Source organism: Panicum virgatum, chromosome 9N (genome assembly GCF_016808335.1).
Source record: "Panicum virgatum strain AP13 chromosome 9N, P.virgatum_v5, whole genome shotgun sequence".
Classification (NCBI taxonomy): Eukaryota; Viridiplantae; Streptophyta; class Magnoliopsida; order Poales; family Poaceae; genus Panicum; species Panicum virgatum.
In genome coordinates, this window is record NC_053153.1 from 16,196,164 (window position 1) to 16,215,525 (window position 19,362).

The 19,362-nt window shown below is 48.2% G+C and overlaps 1 protein-coding gene across 1 annotated transcript; it reads right to left on the minus strand.

Annotated features, from left to right (window-relative positions):
* Nucleotides 1-1,800: 1,800 nt before the first annotated feature.
* On the minus strand, nt 1,801-18,928 carry LOC120687220. The gene is made up of 9 exons (XM_039969212.1): nt 13,440-18,928; nt 13,231-13,368; nt 13,104-13,137; nt 4,670-4,792; nt 3,671-3,768; nt 3,017-3,143; nt 2,848-2,933; nt 2,453-2,578; nt 1,801-2,190 (listed from the first exon to the last, which is right to left on the minus strand). The coding sequence occupies exons 1-9, from the start codon at nt 14,670-14,672 to the stop codon at nt 2,020-2,022; spliced, it is 2,136 nt and encodes a 711-aa protein (XP_039825146.1). The 5' UTR covers nt 14,673-18,928; the 3' UTR covers nt 1,801-2,019.
* Between the last annotated feature and the right edge of the window lie 434 nt (nt 18,929-19,362).

Here is a 19,362-nt window from a genome sequence, read left to right on the forward strand (position 1 = left end):
CCAGTTGAACGGTGCTGCCTGGGGGCTGGTCCGACGCTGGGGGGCGGCAGTTCCGACCCAGTGGAACGGTGCCGCAGGCCCAAGCCCGGAAAGAGCCGGGGTTCGGGGGGTTTCTCGGCCTGGATCAAAACTGGCCTCTTCTTAATAGAATGCCGCGGGGGCGGTCTTTCCCCCACCTGGTCGGGTTTTTTTTAGAATTAAAATTGCAATACAAATGAATATTGGGGGATAACTTTACAATTTGGATTGAGTTGATGTAGCGTACCCATGAGAAACTCATTTTCACTAAGAGACACCACCAATTCACTAGAAGAAAAGGTTAGTCTCAATGACACAAGACATATAATGGGCTCCCCCTTAATATGTGCATCAAGTACTTAAATTACTTATGAAATGCACTTGATTCAATTAAGGCTCTAGAGGAGGCATAATAAATTTGCAAAAAATGCCAAAGAATACATACCACCACCAAGATAGATAGATCACCACACAAATTTTCATTGACATGACCAACATAAGTGAGATTTCAATGATTTGGATGGCCATAATTCTCACTTGATGAAATGTGGTGAATTTGAGTTCTGATGATCATCCAAGATCCATATTAGGTTCCTAGTTCTTACTTTACTTGAAGAAACTCACATAGAGATCAAAAGGTAAAATTCATGAAATTTGCAAATTGTGAACTAGGAGTTACCACTCTTTGTTGACAAGGTCTCGGCTAATCGATGGGATGGATCCATGTGCACTTGATGAGCTCTAGCAAGGAGAAATGACAATGAAAGTCCACTCTTCAATTATTTTCTCCAACTCATTCACTTCCATTTCCAGTAAAGGATTGGGGCATCCGACACTAAACCGGGAACACTTGATTTATAGAGACCGAGACCTCCTAGAGTGACCATTGAAGCACCCAGAGATTCCTCGGGAACTATCCATCCTCTTTTGATGTCTTCATTTCTCCAATGTGTGAGACTACTCAACATAAACTTCGAAAGAAACCATTAGTCCCACAAGATAAAGGCTAAACGCCCCCTCAATTGTGCTTACAAGAGTACACAAAGTACACTCATGCACATTAACAACATGAGGTCAAGGAAGAAGTTTATACTATTATATTCCAACTGATTTCAAACTCCTTCAAGCTGCTTGCAACCCAAATAGTTTCAGCTCGTTCCACTTGCTTCCAATTCATTTCAGCTAGTTCCAATAGGTTGCAACTTCCTGCTACTGTTTCTAATAGCCTACAACTGATTTTTGATAACCAACTTAGTTCCAACTTAATCTTGTTGTTATAATGCAAATCCAATTCCATTCAGTGGGGTTTTCAGATTCTGTCTTGCTCAGTGCAGGGAGAGCAAATGATATTGTGCTTAATCTTGTATACTTGGTGGGGGGAAAATTATATCCATCCTAAATTCACATATGGCTTCATGGAAAGATTAGAGAAAGCCCGCGGGAAAGCTAAGGCGTGAGGCGTCTTCCAACAGAGAGGAGAGAGCCAACCAATGAGCAATGGCATGCGCATAAAAAGATCATGACATGTGCTCAGAAAACCAGTGACAATGAAAAACCTGATGAAACTAGCAACATATCTTCTCCAATATCGAATCATCGATCTGATCGTACTATCTACCACACATGGCAATTACGTTGCTTTAAGCAAGGTTTCCAACCATAACCGGCACTCAGCTTTCGACTGGACAAAATCCATCAAAATTTGGCTATCCAAAACCCTAGCAGAGATTAAACCAATGGAGTCATGGAAGATCAATGAAATAACCTAGGACATGTTGAAGAGACAGGCAAAATGTGGTGCTCGGGGCATTTGACATCGCCCAAAGATATCCAAGCGTTAAAACAGTTGAAAACTGAGGCCACACATCCATGTAAAAGGCACCAAAGCATTATTTGAGTACAAGTTCCAGTATAGCTACTTGCAAGTTGCAACAACACTCTATTATCAGTACGTAGCATAAACGCAAAATAGTTGGACAAGAAACAGGGCGGCCAGTGTTCTCAGAGCAAGATTTCTGGGCCCTTTTGTCGCTCATTTGCTAGCTCCTTGAGCCTCTCAGTCACCTTCTCAGCAACATGTATGTATGCCCATGCCGATGCAGAGTTTGGTGAAGATATGACAATAGGCTTGCCTTCATCTGAACCTGTTCTGATGCCGATTTCTAGAGGTATCTATTGAAAGAAAAAGTGGGGTAGTGTTGGTCAGATATCATAAGTATATCTACAGATGAACCTAGATAAACTATTATCTCCAACATTCATCAGATCTAAATCAACTGAATGTCTCCAATATCTCAAGTAGTAATTATTAAAGCAACAGTTGCATGCTCCCCCCAAAAAATCAATATTTCCTAATAAAAAAAAGATACAGAGCATAGTTGTCATAGCTTTAGAAAGTTTGTGCATCTTCCAATCAATAACGAGATTCACTCACCTCACCAAGTAATTTCATATCCATTTCCTCTGCGGTTCTCTTGGCTCCACCTTCCCCGAAAACATACGAATTCTCACCGCATTTTGGACACTTAAAGCAACTCATATTCTCTACTAAACCCAAAATCTGACAAAACAACAAACTCAGTTCTGCTGGGAAGACTAGACATATTTTCCATTTTGTTAAATGAAATATGCCCTTTTCAGGTGAATGTGTCATGCCTTCAATTGTTGAGATGGTAATATGGTATGCAATTGACTACAAAATAGTATCATGTTGAGTTTGGCAATGAAAGAAATTGAAGAGGAAAGAGAATGTAGAGTTTTATGTTCAAAATAAAATTGTATCTGCAAATAATATTTAATATGACATGGACAACCAGTTAAGAACTATACAGGAACTTGAACTTTACGGAACATGTTGGCTCCTCTTCTAGCATCAATTAGAGCAATATCTTGAGGAGTTGAAACAATTAAAGCACCTGCAGAAAACACATGTGAAAAATCTCAATTTCTTTAATATCAAAACCAACATTTGCAACTTCATAGCCAGATGTATATATACCAGATAACCGAAGCCTTTGTGACATTGATAGTTGAGCATCACCAGTGCCTGGAGGCATATCAACAACAAGAACATCAAGATTTCCCCAAGCTACTCCCCTAGTCATCTTCTCGAGAGCACTCATTACCTGATACCAGGGGAAAAAAAACGTAGCATTGAGAACATAGTAGAACTTAAACGTGCCAAAAGAACACTTAGAAAATACAAAACCACAGTATCATTTACTACACAAGTACTCTCCCTGATCAATGGATTCCAAAATACCAAAAGTAAATGGCCATTACTAGACATAAATAAAGTGCAACAAAGAACTGTTCTGTAAATATTTTGAGCAGTAAGCCTGTAACTAAGATAAGTTTGAATTAGTCACTCCCCACATCTATAAGATTTGATTGGGAAAACATCTGTGGCATGGAATGGGGAAAAAAGTTAAAGAAATTGTCCATGTCTAACTAACCCCAGACCAGTTTTATTGCCCTAAAGGTACATGGATGGAAAGCAAGACAAGCTGCAACAGCAAGTGTACGGTACATTTCAGTCTATGTTTCTCATGCGTTAAGGATGCAAAACAAAAGTAAACCAATTTACACGAAAAATGTACAGCAATACAGCAAGAATACTGAAAAGTTAACAGAAGCACATGGAAAGACAAACCATAGGACCTCTCCAAACAATTGGCGCATCTTTGTCAACCAGAAAGCCAATAGACATGCATCGCACTCCATGGTTCTCAATTGGAATCATCTTCATGTCTGTAAACAAAATATAGTCACGAATTCAAATGAACCCACAAGGACATACCATGGTTGCAACAATAAGCAAAATGGCACATTTGTAATTTCTTTTTTTTTAAATCCATTTTTTTTCATTGACATGTTAGAATGATAGTGTCCAGAAATTATAATGATACAGAGGGAATCATAAGGTCAGGGTTGTCAGATTAATTGGTAGACATCTTCTGAAAATAATGCAGAATGCTCTTCCAAAAAGCTATATTCAGCTCACGACTCAGGTAATATAGAGCTTGAGACTGATGGATGCAAAATGTTTTGTCATGTAAATTTAAGAGTACATGGAGTTCAGTTATTGAACTGATTTGGTCAAAATGTGATAAATTTGATTTGCAGTTTCAACTGAACCAAAACTACTGCAATGGGCTCAATTATTTAAGTACATGGAGCTATCTGCATATTCTACTCCGTAGTTAACATTTAGGCTAAAGAAAGTAATTTGAATACTAAAAATAAACTAAGTAAATTGTTTTACTTCACCATATCTGGACACACATAAGCAACCTGGCTGCAGGATGATAAAAGCACACTACAGAACAATAAATAACCACTGACCACAAGTTTAGAAAACAGACTTCTAGCTGGTTCTTTCAGCATAGAATTAACTTGTGATTTTACTTTAGAAAGGTTACATCAAGTTGACCTTTCTTCCATTTCTCTGGTATATCTCAGTTCAGATAAATAAAAATTGCAGAAGAGAACTTAACAGCATATTTATTAGTTAGAATACGGAAATGTGACATGCTACCATGATAAAAAAAATCAAAAGAAGTACCATAACCTTGTCCACTTTAATATAAAAATATCCATTTTGTCTACTCTATGAGACTATGACTTGTTCTGAAACAGATTTAACTGATACCTTCACTTACTTCAGGCTTGGCATGGAGATTCATCATTGTGGGAATCGATGGACCATATATGTCAGCATCTAGTAAACCAACCTTAAGCTTAAACACCTTGGCAAGTGCTACAGCAATGTTAACTGCACAAAAAATAAAGACCAAGATGAAGGTAAAATGTCCCATGCCATGATGTTTAAGCACGAGCACTGTAAATTCACAATCTTTAATTAGATCAACTCATGAAAAAAGTGGGCTTCCCTACGGGTGTGGACTACCAAGAAGAAATATGGCAATCGCTAGCCATCTAGGGATTACATCGTCCAGTAAAGCTGAAATTATGCACCTAAGAAGTTGGCATCTATCCTCCCCAAACACCTGTTGGGGACGCCACCTTCGGGTCGACGACGACGAAGGCGAAGAGGGAGAACCCGAAGAGCTTGGAGCGAAGCCCGCCAAGCGAAGGCCCGAATCACGTGAAGCCACCCGAAGAGGAGCGAAGAGGCGGCGCCCGCAGCGAAGGGACGGTGCGCGTGCCGAAGTTGCGAGCAGCGAAGCGATTCCAATGGCCCTATCGGGCGAAGCAGCGAAGACCTTCGGTGGCGAAGAGAAGCGAAGAGAAGCGGCCCCATTGTCAGAGTCCAGTACGGAATGTACAGTTGTAATTCCACTAAGTTGTGTCAAGTATTGTAACATTGCGCTTTTGCCCAGGGAACATTCCAAGATGCTAGCGGTTAGGGTTAGTAACGGAATTTTGGCCAGGGAGTAGTTGAGTTTCTGGGCTATAAATACCCCCCCCCCCGTGTAACTGTATAAGACACATTGAATACAGTGCAATTACTCTGTTGCTTTGATTTTCGTGCTGCCTTTGTGCTGGTGTCTTCCTTTCACGAGTTCCAGTCTCCCTTCGTCAGGCCTGTTGTGACCTCTTCGTCCCAGAGAGTGTCTTTCACCAACAGTTTTGGCGCCCACTAGCGGTTCGTCCTCGACACGACCACATGGCAGCAAAGAAGAAACCAAGCCCCAGCGCTTCGGAGGCCAACGCTTCGACCGAAGCCCAGCCTTCGAACAACATCATCGTCCCAACCAACGCCGACAACGACGACCACGACGAAGACCTTGAGGACGAAGACCTCGCTGACGGAGGCCTTGATGTCGACCTCCACGACCTCGGCATCTCCGCCGAAGACATCCAAGCCATGAAGAGAATCGACGCACGCCTCGCGGAGAGGCAACTTCAAGCGCAGCAAGCTCAAGCCGGCACATCCAATGCGGCAGCTGCAATAACAAAGGGAAAAGGGCACCAGCTATCTGCCGAAGAGTTAGAGGAACAATTCAGCAAATAAAAAGAACAAGAACTTCGCTGCAAGGCAATGCGGCAGACCATCAGAGATCGTTTGGTGATGATGAAGCCCCCTCGTCAAGACCCAAGATTAGTGCAACAAGTGCCTCAGCCTCAAGGGCTTCGCAGGCAACCCCCCTTCATCGAAGACCAGTACTCCGATGAAGAGGAAGGCGAGTACGTGATACCAAACCAGCTTCGCCCACAACACCATTACCCACAACAAAACCCCACCACCCCCCTCTCCGTAGAATTCGAAGAGATCCCGTGGCCTCCACGTTTCAACCCAACCATCCTCCCACAGTTCGATGGGGACTCTGATCCAAAAGATTTCCTCCTCAAGTACGAAGCAGCCATCGAAGCGTCCGTAGGTGGCGCGGCTTGCAAAGTAAAAGCATTCGTCCTCTCGCTGAAGGGACTCGCTCAACATTGGTACTCCAATCTCCCGGCTGGACACATCCAGACTTGGGACCAGCTCCGAAGAGAGCTCACCGCTGCCTTCAGAGCGCCGAAGCCTGAAGAAGTCAATTCTTGCGCCTTCCACAACTTAAAGCAGGGTGGCGCTTCGCTGCAAGAATATCTGCACAGTCTCGTCAAGCTTCGCGCAAGGGCTCCAAATGTAGATGAGAAGACAATCATCGATGCAGCAATCGCTGGCTTGAGTCTCGGCCCATGCGGAGAGTACCTCGAACGCCGCAGGCCGAAGACTCTGAGCAAGCTCTTCGAAATTATGCAAGAGTACTATGTATCTGACAAAGGGAAGCGTCGGAGAATCGAAGAAATGAATGCAAACAGGGGGCGTAATCGCGACCGACCGAACCAGCATCAGACCGAGCAAACAAAAACAGCGAAGGCTGTGAACACGGTCTCCGGTGACGAAGCCCGCGACTCCCGGCCTCAGAACAACAGAGGAGGGAGGAGCGACCGAAGCAACTCCAATAGAGGCCAGAGGGAAAACTCCGACCAAAAGCAAAAAGTACCCTACTGCTGCATTCATGGCAGAGACAAAGGTCATTGGACCAATGAGTGCCCCCTCATCAAGGAGAAAAAAGAAGAGTTGGAGCGAGCCACAAACACCGAGCAGCCGCCGAAGCCCGTCAATTCTACCCACACAAACCAGCCGCAAGGTCCGCCTTCGCAAATTCACTGGCAGCCTTCGCATCAGCCACATTGGACTTCGGCATACCCCACCCTCTCACCATCCTTCCCAACATTCCACTACAACCCCACATATACCCCTCCAGCCCTACCAACGCCTTCGGCTCCACATTTTCCACAAATCCAAAAACCCTTCGGCGCAACATCAAGGGTGGCGCCCACAACCCCAGCCACAAACATCCAATTACCTCCCTCCACCTCCGAAGCTAGAACCCGGCACAATCCCAGAGAGAGCCAGTGATCCAGTCGGAGGCACGGTGAATGTCATCAACGCCATCTCCGGCAGATCAAACGAGCCAGTGCATGAGACGAAGCGTCAGAGGAAAGAATACATCCGCACAGTCTCGCACGTCTGCGAAGAGAAACATTTCCGCACACCTTGGTCCCACATCCCAATTACCTTCTCCGAAGCCGATCTGAGGCTTCAACATTACCCGCACAATGATCCCCTCGTCGTTCGAGCAAACATTGGAAGAAACTCCGTACACTTCGCGGGAAACGACGTGGGTCGGATCCTCGTGGACAACGGCAGCTCCGCAGATGTCCTCACCTGGCAGTGTTTTGTCAAAATGGTGTTCACAGAGAAGAACCTGCACAAGTCTCAGTACCCACTTATTGGTTTTGGGGGCAAAAGAATCGAAGCCCTAGGCAAGATAGAGCTAAACGTGACTTTCAGCGAAGGTAACACCCAGAGAACTGAGGTCATAACCTTCGATGTGGTGGACATCGCCTACCCATAAACGCCATCTTCGGCCGCAATAGCATCATCAAGTTTGCGGTAGTCATCAACCAAGCCTACCTATGCATAAAAATTCCAACAGCCGGAGGAGTCATCACGATCCTCGGCAACCAAGAGGAAGCCAGGAGGTGCGAAGACAACGCAGCGAGCACCATGAAAAATGTGCACGCCATCGAAGCCAGTAACAATGGCGTTGAAGAAGAGGCAGCGAATCCAATCAGTTCTGAGCGGACCGAAAAAGAAGGGGTCACGCCGGCAGAACACACTAAAAAAGTCTTGCTTTGCGAAGATGTACCAGACCGCACAATGACAATAGGCAAAGGCCTCGAAGAAGCCGAAGAGTCCAGGTTGATACAATTTTTTAGAAACAACCAAGACGTCTTCGCATGGTCCTCTTCGGACCTGCGAGGAGTTAGTCGGGAAGTCATGGAGCACGAGCTGAAAGTCGATCCGAAAGTCAAGCCACGCAAGCAGCGTCTTCGTACCATGTCCGAAGACCGGAAGAAAGCCGCTCAAAGCGAAGTTCAGAAGTTCAGAAGTCATGGTCCCAAAAAAGAATGGCAACTGGAGAATGTGCATTGACTTCACCACTCTGAACAAGTTTTGCCCAAAGGATGAGTTTCCTTTGCCCCGCATAGACACCTTGGTAGATGCGACTGTAGGGTCGGAGATGCTAAGCATGCTAGATTGCTTTTCCGGCTATCATCAGATATTCATGAAGAAATCAGATGAGGAGAAGACCAGTTTTACCACTCCCTTCGGCACTTTCTGCTACGTAAGAATGCTTGAGGGGCTTCGCAATGCCGGATGCACGTTTAATAGAACAATCGCAGTAGTACTTGACACTCAGTTGGACATGAACATCTCCGCGTACGTCGACGATGTCATCGTGCGCAGCAAAAAGCGCGAAGATCATATCTCATACCGTCGAGAAACCTTTGCCAACCTTCGCAAGCATGGGCTAAAATTGAATCCAGAAAAGTGTCTTCGGAATCCGAAGAGGAAAGCTTCTGGGATGCATGATCACTGAGAGGGGCATAGAGGCAAATCCGATAAAGATCGAAGCCATCAGAAGAATGCGACCACCTTCGACCAAGAAGGAGGTGCAGAAGTTGACAGGCCGCCTAGCTTCGCTGAACAGATTCATTTCGCGGTCTGCGGAGAAATCTCTTCCTTTCTTCAAGGTGCTGAAGGGCACGGAAAATTTTCACTGGGGTCCTGAACAAGACAGAGCCTTCGAAGGTTTGAAAAAGTACTTGGAAAACTTGGCGGTAATGACAAGCCCAACACCAGGAGCAGAGCTCTTGTTGTACATCGCAACTTCAAGCTCCGCGGTGAGTACAGCTTTAGTCGAAGAAAGAATGATCGAAGGCACCTTAAAGCAGTTACCAATCTACTTTGTATCCGAAGCTCTAAACGGATCGAAGCTCTTTTATTCATAAATGGAAAAGATGGCTTATGCAGTGGTAATGACGGCCAGGAAGCTTCGCCATTATTTCCAGAGTTTCAAGATCAAAGTCCCAACAACTTTTCCCCTTCGGGATATGTTTGAAAATAGAGAGGCTTCGGGCAGAATCGGGAAATGGGCAACCCTGTTGGCATCGCACACCATTGATTTTATCCCACGAAGCACAATCAAGTCTCAAGTCTTGGCAGATTTTGTTGCTGACTGGACACCAGCAACACCTTCGCAGAACCCTCCGGTCATCGAAGCCATTTGGTTGTTGGAATGTGACGGAGCCTATTGCAAGAATGGGTTAGGCGCTTCGGCAATCCTCACGACACCTTCGGGGACTCAGTTGAAATATGCTGCAAGACTGGATTTTTCGGGGTGTACAAACAATGTTGAAGAATACGAGGGTCTGCTTCTAGGCCTTCGCAAGGCAAGGGCACTCGGCGCGAGGAGATTGTCCATCAAGTCCGACTCTGAACTCATCATAAACCATATTGGCAAGACATTCAGAGCACTCAATCCAGAGTTAGCGAAGTATCTGGCAGCAGTCCGCAGCATGGAGAAATATTTCTTGGGGTTTAGTGTGCGAAGCTTTCCCAGAACACAGAACAAGCAAGCAGACGTCCTGGCGAAAGCAGCAGCAGAGAATGACCCGTTGCCTCCGGATGTATTCTTCGAAACAATCAAGAGTGGTTCGGTAAATTGCGCTGAAGAACCAGCAAAATTTGTCAATGCTATATCAAGCGAAGACTGGAGAACTAAGATCATGGCTTACCTTCGAGGCCATTTCGTTCCAGAGGACGAGAAAGAGGAAAAACAACTTGCCCTTCGGGCGCGAAGCTACTCAATAATCAATGACGCATTATATCATGGGGGTGTTTGTGCTCCGTTGTTGAAATGCATCTCACAAACCGAAGGCAGACAACTATTGCAAGCAATACACTGGAATGTGCTCTTCGCACATAGGAACAAGGGCCCTGGTGGGAAAAGCTTTCCGCGAAGGGTTTTATTGGCCTTCGGCCGTGGCTGACGCCCATGAAATCGTGCGCACCTGCCCAAACTGCCAGAAGCATGCCCACTACAGCAAATTCCCACCCAAAGAAGTCCACCTCATACCCCCAGTCTGGCCGCTCGCGCGATGGGGCATCGATATTGTAGGACCCTTGCCAACAGCTCCAGGCAACTTCAAGTATGCAGCAGTCACTGTAGAGTGCTTTTCGAAGTGGATCGAAGCCAAAGCTCTTCGCGACATCACAGCCGCTACTTTGCAAAAAAATTTCTGGCAGAACATCGTATGCCGCTTCGGCGTACCCAAAGAAGCAACTGTAGACAATGGCAAACAGTTTGACTGCACAACATTCAGAGAGTTCTGTCAGCATTTGGGCACTAAGCTGTGCTTCGCCTCAGTATACCACCCGCAGTCGAACGGGGCAGTTGAAAGGGCAAATGGGATCATCTTCACAGGGATCAAAAAGAACATCACAGAGCAGCCGAAGGGCAAGTGGGTTGATGAGCTGCCGAAAGTAATCTGGTCTCACAACACAACGGAGTCGAGGGCCACAAAATTCACACCCTTCAAGCTCCTCTATGGCGAAGAGGCCATGACTCCAGAAGAGCTTCGCCAGGTCTTATAGGACAGAAGCACCTGACGAGGACATCAAGCCAACAATTGACACAATCGAAGCTATCAAAATCCAAGCGGCAATCAACCTCGGCAAATACCAGGAGGAAACCAGAAGGTGGCGCAACAAGAAGGTGAGACCTCGGGAAATCAAGGAGGGCGATCTCGTCCTTCGACGCATCCCGAAGAGTAAGCAACAAGAGAAAATGCACAGCAAATGGGAAGGACCATTCTTGGTCGCTTCGATGGCAAGACCCGAAGCCTGCAGGCTTCGCACACTCGAAGGAGTCGAAGAGCCATACTCCTGGAACAAGGATATGCTCCAACGCTACTTTGTCTAGTTCCACATTGTTTTCTTTTTTGGAATAATTTGTAATATTATTTCAGTTTATTTGAACAATGTATTCAAGAGCCCGTACTCTTTTCCTCACAGGGGAAGCCTTCGCGCAATCGCTTTGGTTGCTGAAGGTGTGAGGTTTTTAACGAGGCGGCAACCCAATGTAACCCCATGTGAAATATAAACAAGGTTCCCATAAAAATCTAGCCTATGAAAAGGCACTGAAGCATCTTTCCCCCTCTGTCGCAGCGAAGGGGGGAGTCATCGGTGCGGTATGCGTGGTTAACACTTCTAGAAATGAGCCCAGGGCTCGCGGAGCTGAGTGGCCCGCAGCACCCTTGAGCCTCAGTTCTTGTTTTTTCTCAATTGAAAAAGACCTTCCGCACAGAGCGCCGAAGGCATCGGAAAGTCCCTCTGCGCCGGAGCACCGAGGGCATGGAAAAGACCTTCCGCGCAAGAGCGCTGAAGGCATCAAAAAGTCCCTCCGCGCCGAAGCGCCGAGGGCATGACAAAGACCTTCCATGCAAAGCGCCAAAGGCAACGAAAAGACCCTCCGCGCCGAAGCGCCGAGGGCATGGAAAAGACCTTCCGTGCAAGAGCGCCGAAGGCATCGGAAAGTCTCTACGCGCCGAAGCGTCGAGGGCATGGAAAACCTTCCGCGAAAAGCGCCGAAGGCATCGGAAAGTTCCTCCGCTCCAAAGCGTTGAGGGCATGTGTCAGTCCCATCGTGCGAAAGCCGAAGACCCAGGGCAAGCACCCATTCTTTCTCAAAAGACCTCCGAAACACAGTTCCCGAGGCACATGAACACCGATCAACAAAGCGCGCCTCACTCCTCCAATAACGCAAAAGGGTGGGCGGCGCTTCGCGAACGCTAAAATTGAGTTCTTGCAGTCGTTAGCCGCTTCGCAAATTAATCAAAGGCTTCGCCAACTGAGTGTCCCTCCAAGAGCACAAAAAGGGGGGGTGGCGCTTCGCAAATAAAACAAAATGCGCCCTTGAAGGGACAAACTAGACATGGCTTCATCAAAATCGAAGACCCACGGTTTTTTCCTTTAAATTAGATCCGCCCTCCAAGAACGCAGGGGGGGTGGCGGCGCTTCGCAAGTAAAAAACAATGCGTCCTCGGAGGACCGAAAAATAACATCATCAAGGGTGGCGCTTCGCTTTCAGTCAACATTGTCCTCGAAGGGACTCACTATTCAATTTAACAATAAAATTACACATTCACATTTACGCTTAAAAAAGGGGCTTCGCCCATCAATTTATTTACACAGTCACACTCGATTCATTTACAGTCACAATCGACTTTTCCTCTTCGAAAATACGGCGTTCCACATCTTCGATGACCATGCGGACCGCACGGTCAATTATCTCTTCGGCCGTCTTCCGCAGATATGCTTCGAACCCAAGGCCTGAAAACGAGCAAAGCTCCATGTAAGTCTCACTCGGACATAATGTCCCCTCCAAGACGGTATGCAAAGCTCCCAACATCAGAAACTTCGTCGACAGGCTCCAGCTTAGGTTCAAGAAGACCCCTTGCGGGCGCGTAGGGGCGATCTGTATCTAAAATACGCTTCGTCTCGCGACAAAGGGTACTATCGGCTAGAATCTTGGCTTGTTTTTCCGGATCATTCGAAAACTCGGCCCAAATTTTTTTGGATTCCGTGTTATCCCTATCATATCTCCGTTCCAAACGCTCCAACCACTCCGCAAAAGAACCCCAAGGATGCTCATAATGATATTTGGCCTAGGCTTGACCAGCGACATGAAAAGAACCGAATCGCATCCACAAAGGCAGGGTACCTTCGGTGATCCACGCAGGTTCCAGCACAGCGTCCTGCGCAGACACCGAAGGTATTAGTTTCTTACAAAAATATTTGTTCCTTAGTAAAAGTTACATCCACAAAATTGAATCTTCGGCGGCATTTACGTCCTCTCTGGGGTGATCTCCGCGTCCATCTTCGCCTTCAGCAGCCACTCCAGCACCACTTGTCGAAGTCCTGCGAAGATTCCCAGCGTTGGCAGGGCCCAAAAAGGCTCGCGCGAAGGCTTCTGCGTTGTCTTGAAGCTGAAGAAAAAAACTAGGTTAGCGCCAGTTCAAAATAAAGCAATACTTCGTGAAAAAGGTTACAATCTTGCCTGTTTGCGAAGTCGTTCAGCTTCGCCCCGGACAAGATCCCTCCCGTGAGTCTTGAAGAAACTTACGGTGAAGTTCTTCGCGATATTTTTGGGAAGGGCAGGCAGAGTCTCCGGACGAACTTCTTCTGGCGAAGGCCACACAAAGGATGAATCCCTCATTGTGCGCAGTTGGGTCTTCGTCAAAGAAGCTTCGGCGCCGCTGCCTTCGGGGAGCATTTTGCAGATCGCGGCGCTGAGAGACCGCACTGCCACGGCGGCGCTCAAGTCACCCATCGCACAATTCCCGTAGGTTGCCATGGAAACACAAGCACGAAGCCACCGAAACAGCTCAGAAATCGAAATGGAATTGGCTGTCGGAGAGAGATCGGGTGGTGAAAGACTCAGGGTCTCGAGGAAGGCGACAATGTCGCGTTGAAGAGGCTCCGCACCAGCACGAACGACTTCACGATAGGCGTTGACCGCTTGCGTAGCAGCCTGCTCCCGACATTCCGCATCCTTCAGTTCGGTGGCCTTCGCTTCCAAGGACCGATGAAGCTCAGCTGCCTCAGCTTTGGCATTCTCAACTTCGAGACGGGCTGCCTGCAGTTCCGCCTCCGCATCGGCACGAGCATTGGCCAATTTAGCCTCCAGTGAAGCCTTCTCCTCCTCCAGGCCACGAGCCTTCTGTTCCAGACTGGCGATGCGGAGGGGTTGATCATGCTCCGCATCCAGCAAACGGCTGGCGCATCTGGCCGCGACATAAGATTTCAGGGCAAGGTCCTCGGCACATTGCACAGTGTTCCTGGCACCAGTCAGCATGAGTCTTCGCTCCATGAGCGGAAAGAAAAACGAGGCACCAGCTTCGGAAAGATAATCCCGTTCATGCTGCCCGCTCTCGAAGCGAATTTTACCAATAACTTGACCACCAATCAATTTCGCATGTCTCATCCTGAGAGCCTCCGCAATTTCGGAAGGGACAGACTGACAAATCAAGTACGCGCTGCTGTCCGAGTTCGAATCATCCGAATTGACTTCCGATGCAACTTGCTTCCCCTTCGCGGCCGCATCGGACACCACGGCATTAACAGCCTCCTCCTCCTCTTCTTCCCCCGAAGATGACGACGCCGTGTTCTCGGCACGGTCCTCAGCCTCCGTTGCCGAGCCGGCAGCAGCATGGGTCTTCGGAGTATTGTCATCATCACTCTCCGTCTTCGGCTCGCTGAATTGCACGGAGAAGGCGGGAAAGGCGGGCATCGCCCGCTCTGGGGCGGCTTCAATCGGAGCAGCGGGGCTTCGTGGCGCCGCCGCACTGCCACCACTCGACTCTCCCACTCTGTCCTCAGATCCCCCCTTGCTGCGAAGAGGTGACGGCGCCGGCGGTGGCACGAGGACAGTGTCGAGGAGGCGAAAACGCTTCTTAGCAAGCTTTCCCCCACCGTCGTTCTTGCATTTTTTCTTTTCCAGGGCCCCCGTGCTGCTGCTGCCCTTGGACTTCTTGTGCTTGACCCCCGCAGCACCTGAAGGCTCCACCTTCGCCTTTTTCTTCTCCTCGGCCTCAGCAAGCCGAACGTCGGCCGCGCGCTAGGGAGCCTCGATCTCAAAAAACGCAAAAACCCGGTTGTTCCGGGTGCCTCCCAGCCGGGACTCAAGAAGAGTCCGCTCCTTCGCAGCCTTCGCCCCAATGGCTTCGTCCGCAAGCATCTCTACGGCCACGGGATCAACACCTGTGCACAGTATGCGAAGGACGCTTAAAAAAAAGAAAGGTGGCCAGGGGCTAACCTTCCTTTGTTATCCCGAAAGACGTAGAGAAGTTGGGCATCGGAAGGCCGCCCAAACGCTTCTCCCTTCCCGCCCACGAGGTTATAGACCAACCTTCGCGAAAGGGAAAACACTTGCAAGCAACATATTCTTCGACAATATCTCGCGTCGAAAATAACTTTGACACCTCCCGGAGCATCGCGACATGAGCCTTCGCCTCCTCCGTCCCTTCGTCAACTTCCACAGACAGAGGCTGCTCCGGAAGAAATCCAATCTCTTTCACCACCAAAGGATGAGTCTGCGAGGACTCATCCAGGGAGACCTTGTGGTAAAACCACATCGTCGTCCACGCGCCCCACCGGTTGCGATAAGCGACGACCGGGCTCGGAAGCTGAGTGTGGAACGCGAAGGTGTACACTCCGAATTGAGGGTCTGCCTCCGTAGCTTCAGCACCTTCGCTCGATTTCACAAACACAGTCTTCGGCTGGAAATGACACCTGAAGAGGCGAGCGAATCCAGTGGCCGAAGGCTTCAGCCTGTAGGTCTTCGACAACCACATATACAGATTCAGCCGAACGAAGCTCATCTGCGTCATCTGATGAGTGTAGACGTCAAAGAGTTTGAAAATCTCAACCACCACCGGATCCAGCGGAAAGCTAAGACCTGCAATAAAGAAGTCGCGAAAAACAACTACTTCGTCAAAACGAGGCTTCGCTTCAATCTCACCCTCTGGAGGAGGCCGCGCCATGCCAGCTCCGAGTACACCTTGCCTCTCCAGGTCTTCGATCATGCCTTGGGTCATATAGCTTTTGCCAAGAATCTTCGTCGGAGGAAGACGAGTACTGTCCCCAGGGGGCCATTTCTTCAAAGGAAGCCGTTGCCCGTTGCGCCCGAAGGAGGGGAACGAAGAAAATCATTCAGCTGGTGCCTTGCAAAGATCCGTAGCACAAGACTAAAGGCAAGAGCAGGAACTTGGGGGCTGAAAAGCGGGGGAGGTGAGCTCTCGCCTCCCCCGGGGTCGGCTTATATAGTGCCGGGCCCAACCGTTGCGCATGGGAAAGCGTGCCGCAAGCGAGAAATGACAAGTTTGCCCATGCGAAGAAGAAACAGAATCCGAAGAGCCACAGGACAGCAGCGTCTTTTTACTTAACCCGTTCCATACATATTGTCCATTTAAAATATTATGTTAAAATTCTTTGGGAAATACTTAATCACTGCATGACTTCGACAAAATGTCTTCTTTCCGCCTCTTCCACTTACTCCGCAGGTTCAGGACGTTCTCGCACGCTCGCACGCCCGAAGGGTTGTCACACCCTGAAATTTTTGGATTTCAGGATGTGATTAAAATTAAAAATAAATCATCAATTTTCTCATAATTTTAAAAATTTTCCCAAGACTTATCTTCTTTATAGAGAGTTTAGTGTAACAGAAAATAAATATTGATTGTTTTCCAAATTAATTGAGGTTGTTTTATTTGTGTTGCATTCATGCCGCAATGCATTATTCCATTGCTTGTTGTTCAACTCAAGTTTGAATTCTCCTGAATTTAAATTTGAATTGAATAGGTTTGAATCTATTTCAAAAAAAATGCAAAACCTTTCTCCCTCTCCCCATCTCTTTTCAGCCCAGCCGGCCCAATCCTCCTCCTCTCCTTTTTCCTTTCCTTCCCCCGCAGCCCAAACCGCAGCCCGTTTCCTGTCCCAAATCCCGGCCTGCTCCGTTTTCCTTCTCTTCCCGCCGGCCCACCTTCTCCCTTCGGCCCAGTCCGTCGCGCCCTCCCCTCTCACTCTCTGCCGCACGGGCCCCGCCCGTCAGGGCCTCCTTCCCCGCCGTGCTCGAGCAGGACTCTGCTCCGAGTCCGGCACCCGCGCGCCCGCATCTTCCTTCGTGGCCCGCACGCCAAGGCGGCCCGGCCGCCCCTATAAAAAGGACCGCACGGACCCCCCTAGACTCTGAACCGAAGCCGCCGCCGCCTCCCTGCTTGCCAAAACCCTAGTTCGAGCCGCCATTGTCGGAATCGAGCTCGGTTGCCGCCTTTGCGCCGCCGCTCCGTTACTCTCCTCGACGCCCAAGCCGCCGCAGAAGCTTCCCAGCAAGGTAGGGCTTGATGCCGACCCGGTTTCCCCTCCCTCTTGCTTCCCTTCGCGCGAGATAGCTCGCCGGCGTAGTCCGAGCCGCCACTTGCCGTGGAGCGCCCTTGCCCGGCCTCCAACTCGGGCACCTGACCCTCTAGATCGGTTTGCCGCGTTGCGCGCATGCTCCCTGACCCGAGCCCGGTTCGAATCAAGCGCCGGTAGGCCGTTCCGGCCTTACGCCGGCGATCCGCCGTCGCGCGCCACCGCGGAGCGCTTCGCCTTGCCCGTCGAAGCCCTGCGCAGACCACTAGGTGCGTTACCCGTCTCGCTCTCTCTCCCAGGCCAACCAACGCTCGAAATCGTGCCCGGGCGGTCGATTTCGACGAAGTCCGGCGACCTCGCCGCAGACCTCGCCGCCGGCAACGCCCAGCGCCGCTGCTACCCCCCAAATCGCCCTGGCCGTCCAATTTTCATCCGACGGCTGAGATTAGATTCAAACCCAACCAAACCCAAACCGTTAGATCTAAAACCAGTGGCCCAGATCGGGTTTGACCCGAGTCAACTGGGTCAATACCGGTCAACCCTAGACGTTTTGCAAAAAGACCCCTCGGTTTTCTCAAAATCAACCCGCCGTCCTGCTCTGTTCAAAAATAATTCTGTTTAAGTCCTTTATTTTCTGATTTAGCCCCTGCCTTTTCCTCAAATCGAACCCGCAGTCCGAGACCCCTAGTTTTGCATACTGACCCCTGAAGATTAGGTATAATTATGTTTAGGTCCCTGTTTTCTTCAGATCTAGCCCCTGGAAGCTCTGTTTCTTCACAAATAAGCCCCTGGAACCATGTTTTACCCATAACTTCTTCGTTTTAGCTCTGTTTTTATCGATTCTTGCGCTCACGTGATCCTTGTGACGTGTGCAATAGCTTTATCACCTTGTTATCCTTTGTGAGCACACTTTACTGTGCCTCGCAAATACTTTTTGCTAGCCCTTTGTGTCCGTAGTTAATCGCGACTAGATCCTTGAAGCATCGTTTATCCCATAGAATCGCCGTTTTAGTTCCGTTTTCCGCGTTTCTTGCGCTCTCGTCATCGTAGCAGCGAGCCATATCCTTTAGTATGCTCTTTTAAAGTCTTTCTTCTGTTTTGGTGTATTGTTCTTAGTTATACTTGTTGTTTGCTTTGTATGTTTGCTCCATGATTATTTCGAGTAGAAGGATCGCTGTTCGAAGATTGAAGATCAAGATTTGCAAGTGAGCAAAAGCTGAAGAGTAGTGAAGAGCAGTAAGAGTAGCTTTTCGTTGGAGAAAGACAAGTGACCATAACCATCTTTCTACCTATGCTTATTTACAAGAGTATTATGATTTAATTGGAACATGAAGAACCACCCAAGAAAACAGTACAACCACAATACTATATGGCTCTGGTCTTGACTGATTAATTAGAGACTCTAGCTTGTGACAGTCTTACCGAAAGGTCAAGAAGGGACGCATTGATGGGATATAGCTTAGTCCTCTTGGAGCAATTGGTATTGTTTTATGATTCTTTGGCAAGGTATCACCTCATTAGGGCAGTGTTATGACCACTTTGGCTTGAAATCTTAGCGGATTGTCATGGATTAGGGAATCTTTGTAAAGGCCTCGTAGCGTCCCTATGCAATCACACCTCGGAAGTGTGGTATTGTGCCTAGCTAGCACATTGCGTGGTTGGGTTCAAAGTTCTTCGGAACTTTTACGCGAATTATGGTGAAAGTGTACAACCTCTGCAGAGTGTAAAACTGATATATCAGCCGTGCTCACGGTCAAGAGCGGCTTGGACCCTCACATGATTAATAAACTTAAAGATGGATATAAATCACATTCTGGTTATTTCTTGTGGCCTTGCTGAGTACCAACCATAAGTGTACTCACCCTTGCTTACTGCTGCTTAGAAGGGAAAGATTGCTGTGGAGTATTTTGAAGATGATGCTGAGTTCTAGGCGTACGCAACCCCCAGTCGATTGCCTGTGAAGTTGAAGCCATCGTTTCCAGAATAAGCTGTATAACTCTGATAATCTTCTATTTGTTGTAATTCTCTTTTACGTGATACTGTTACTGATTATACACTTATAATGTCTC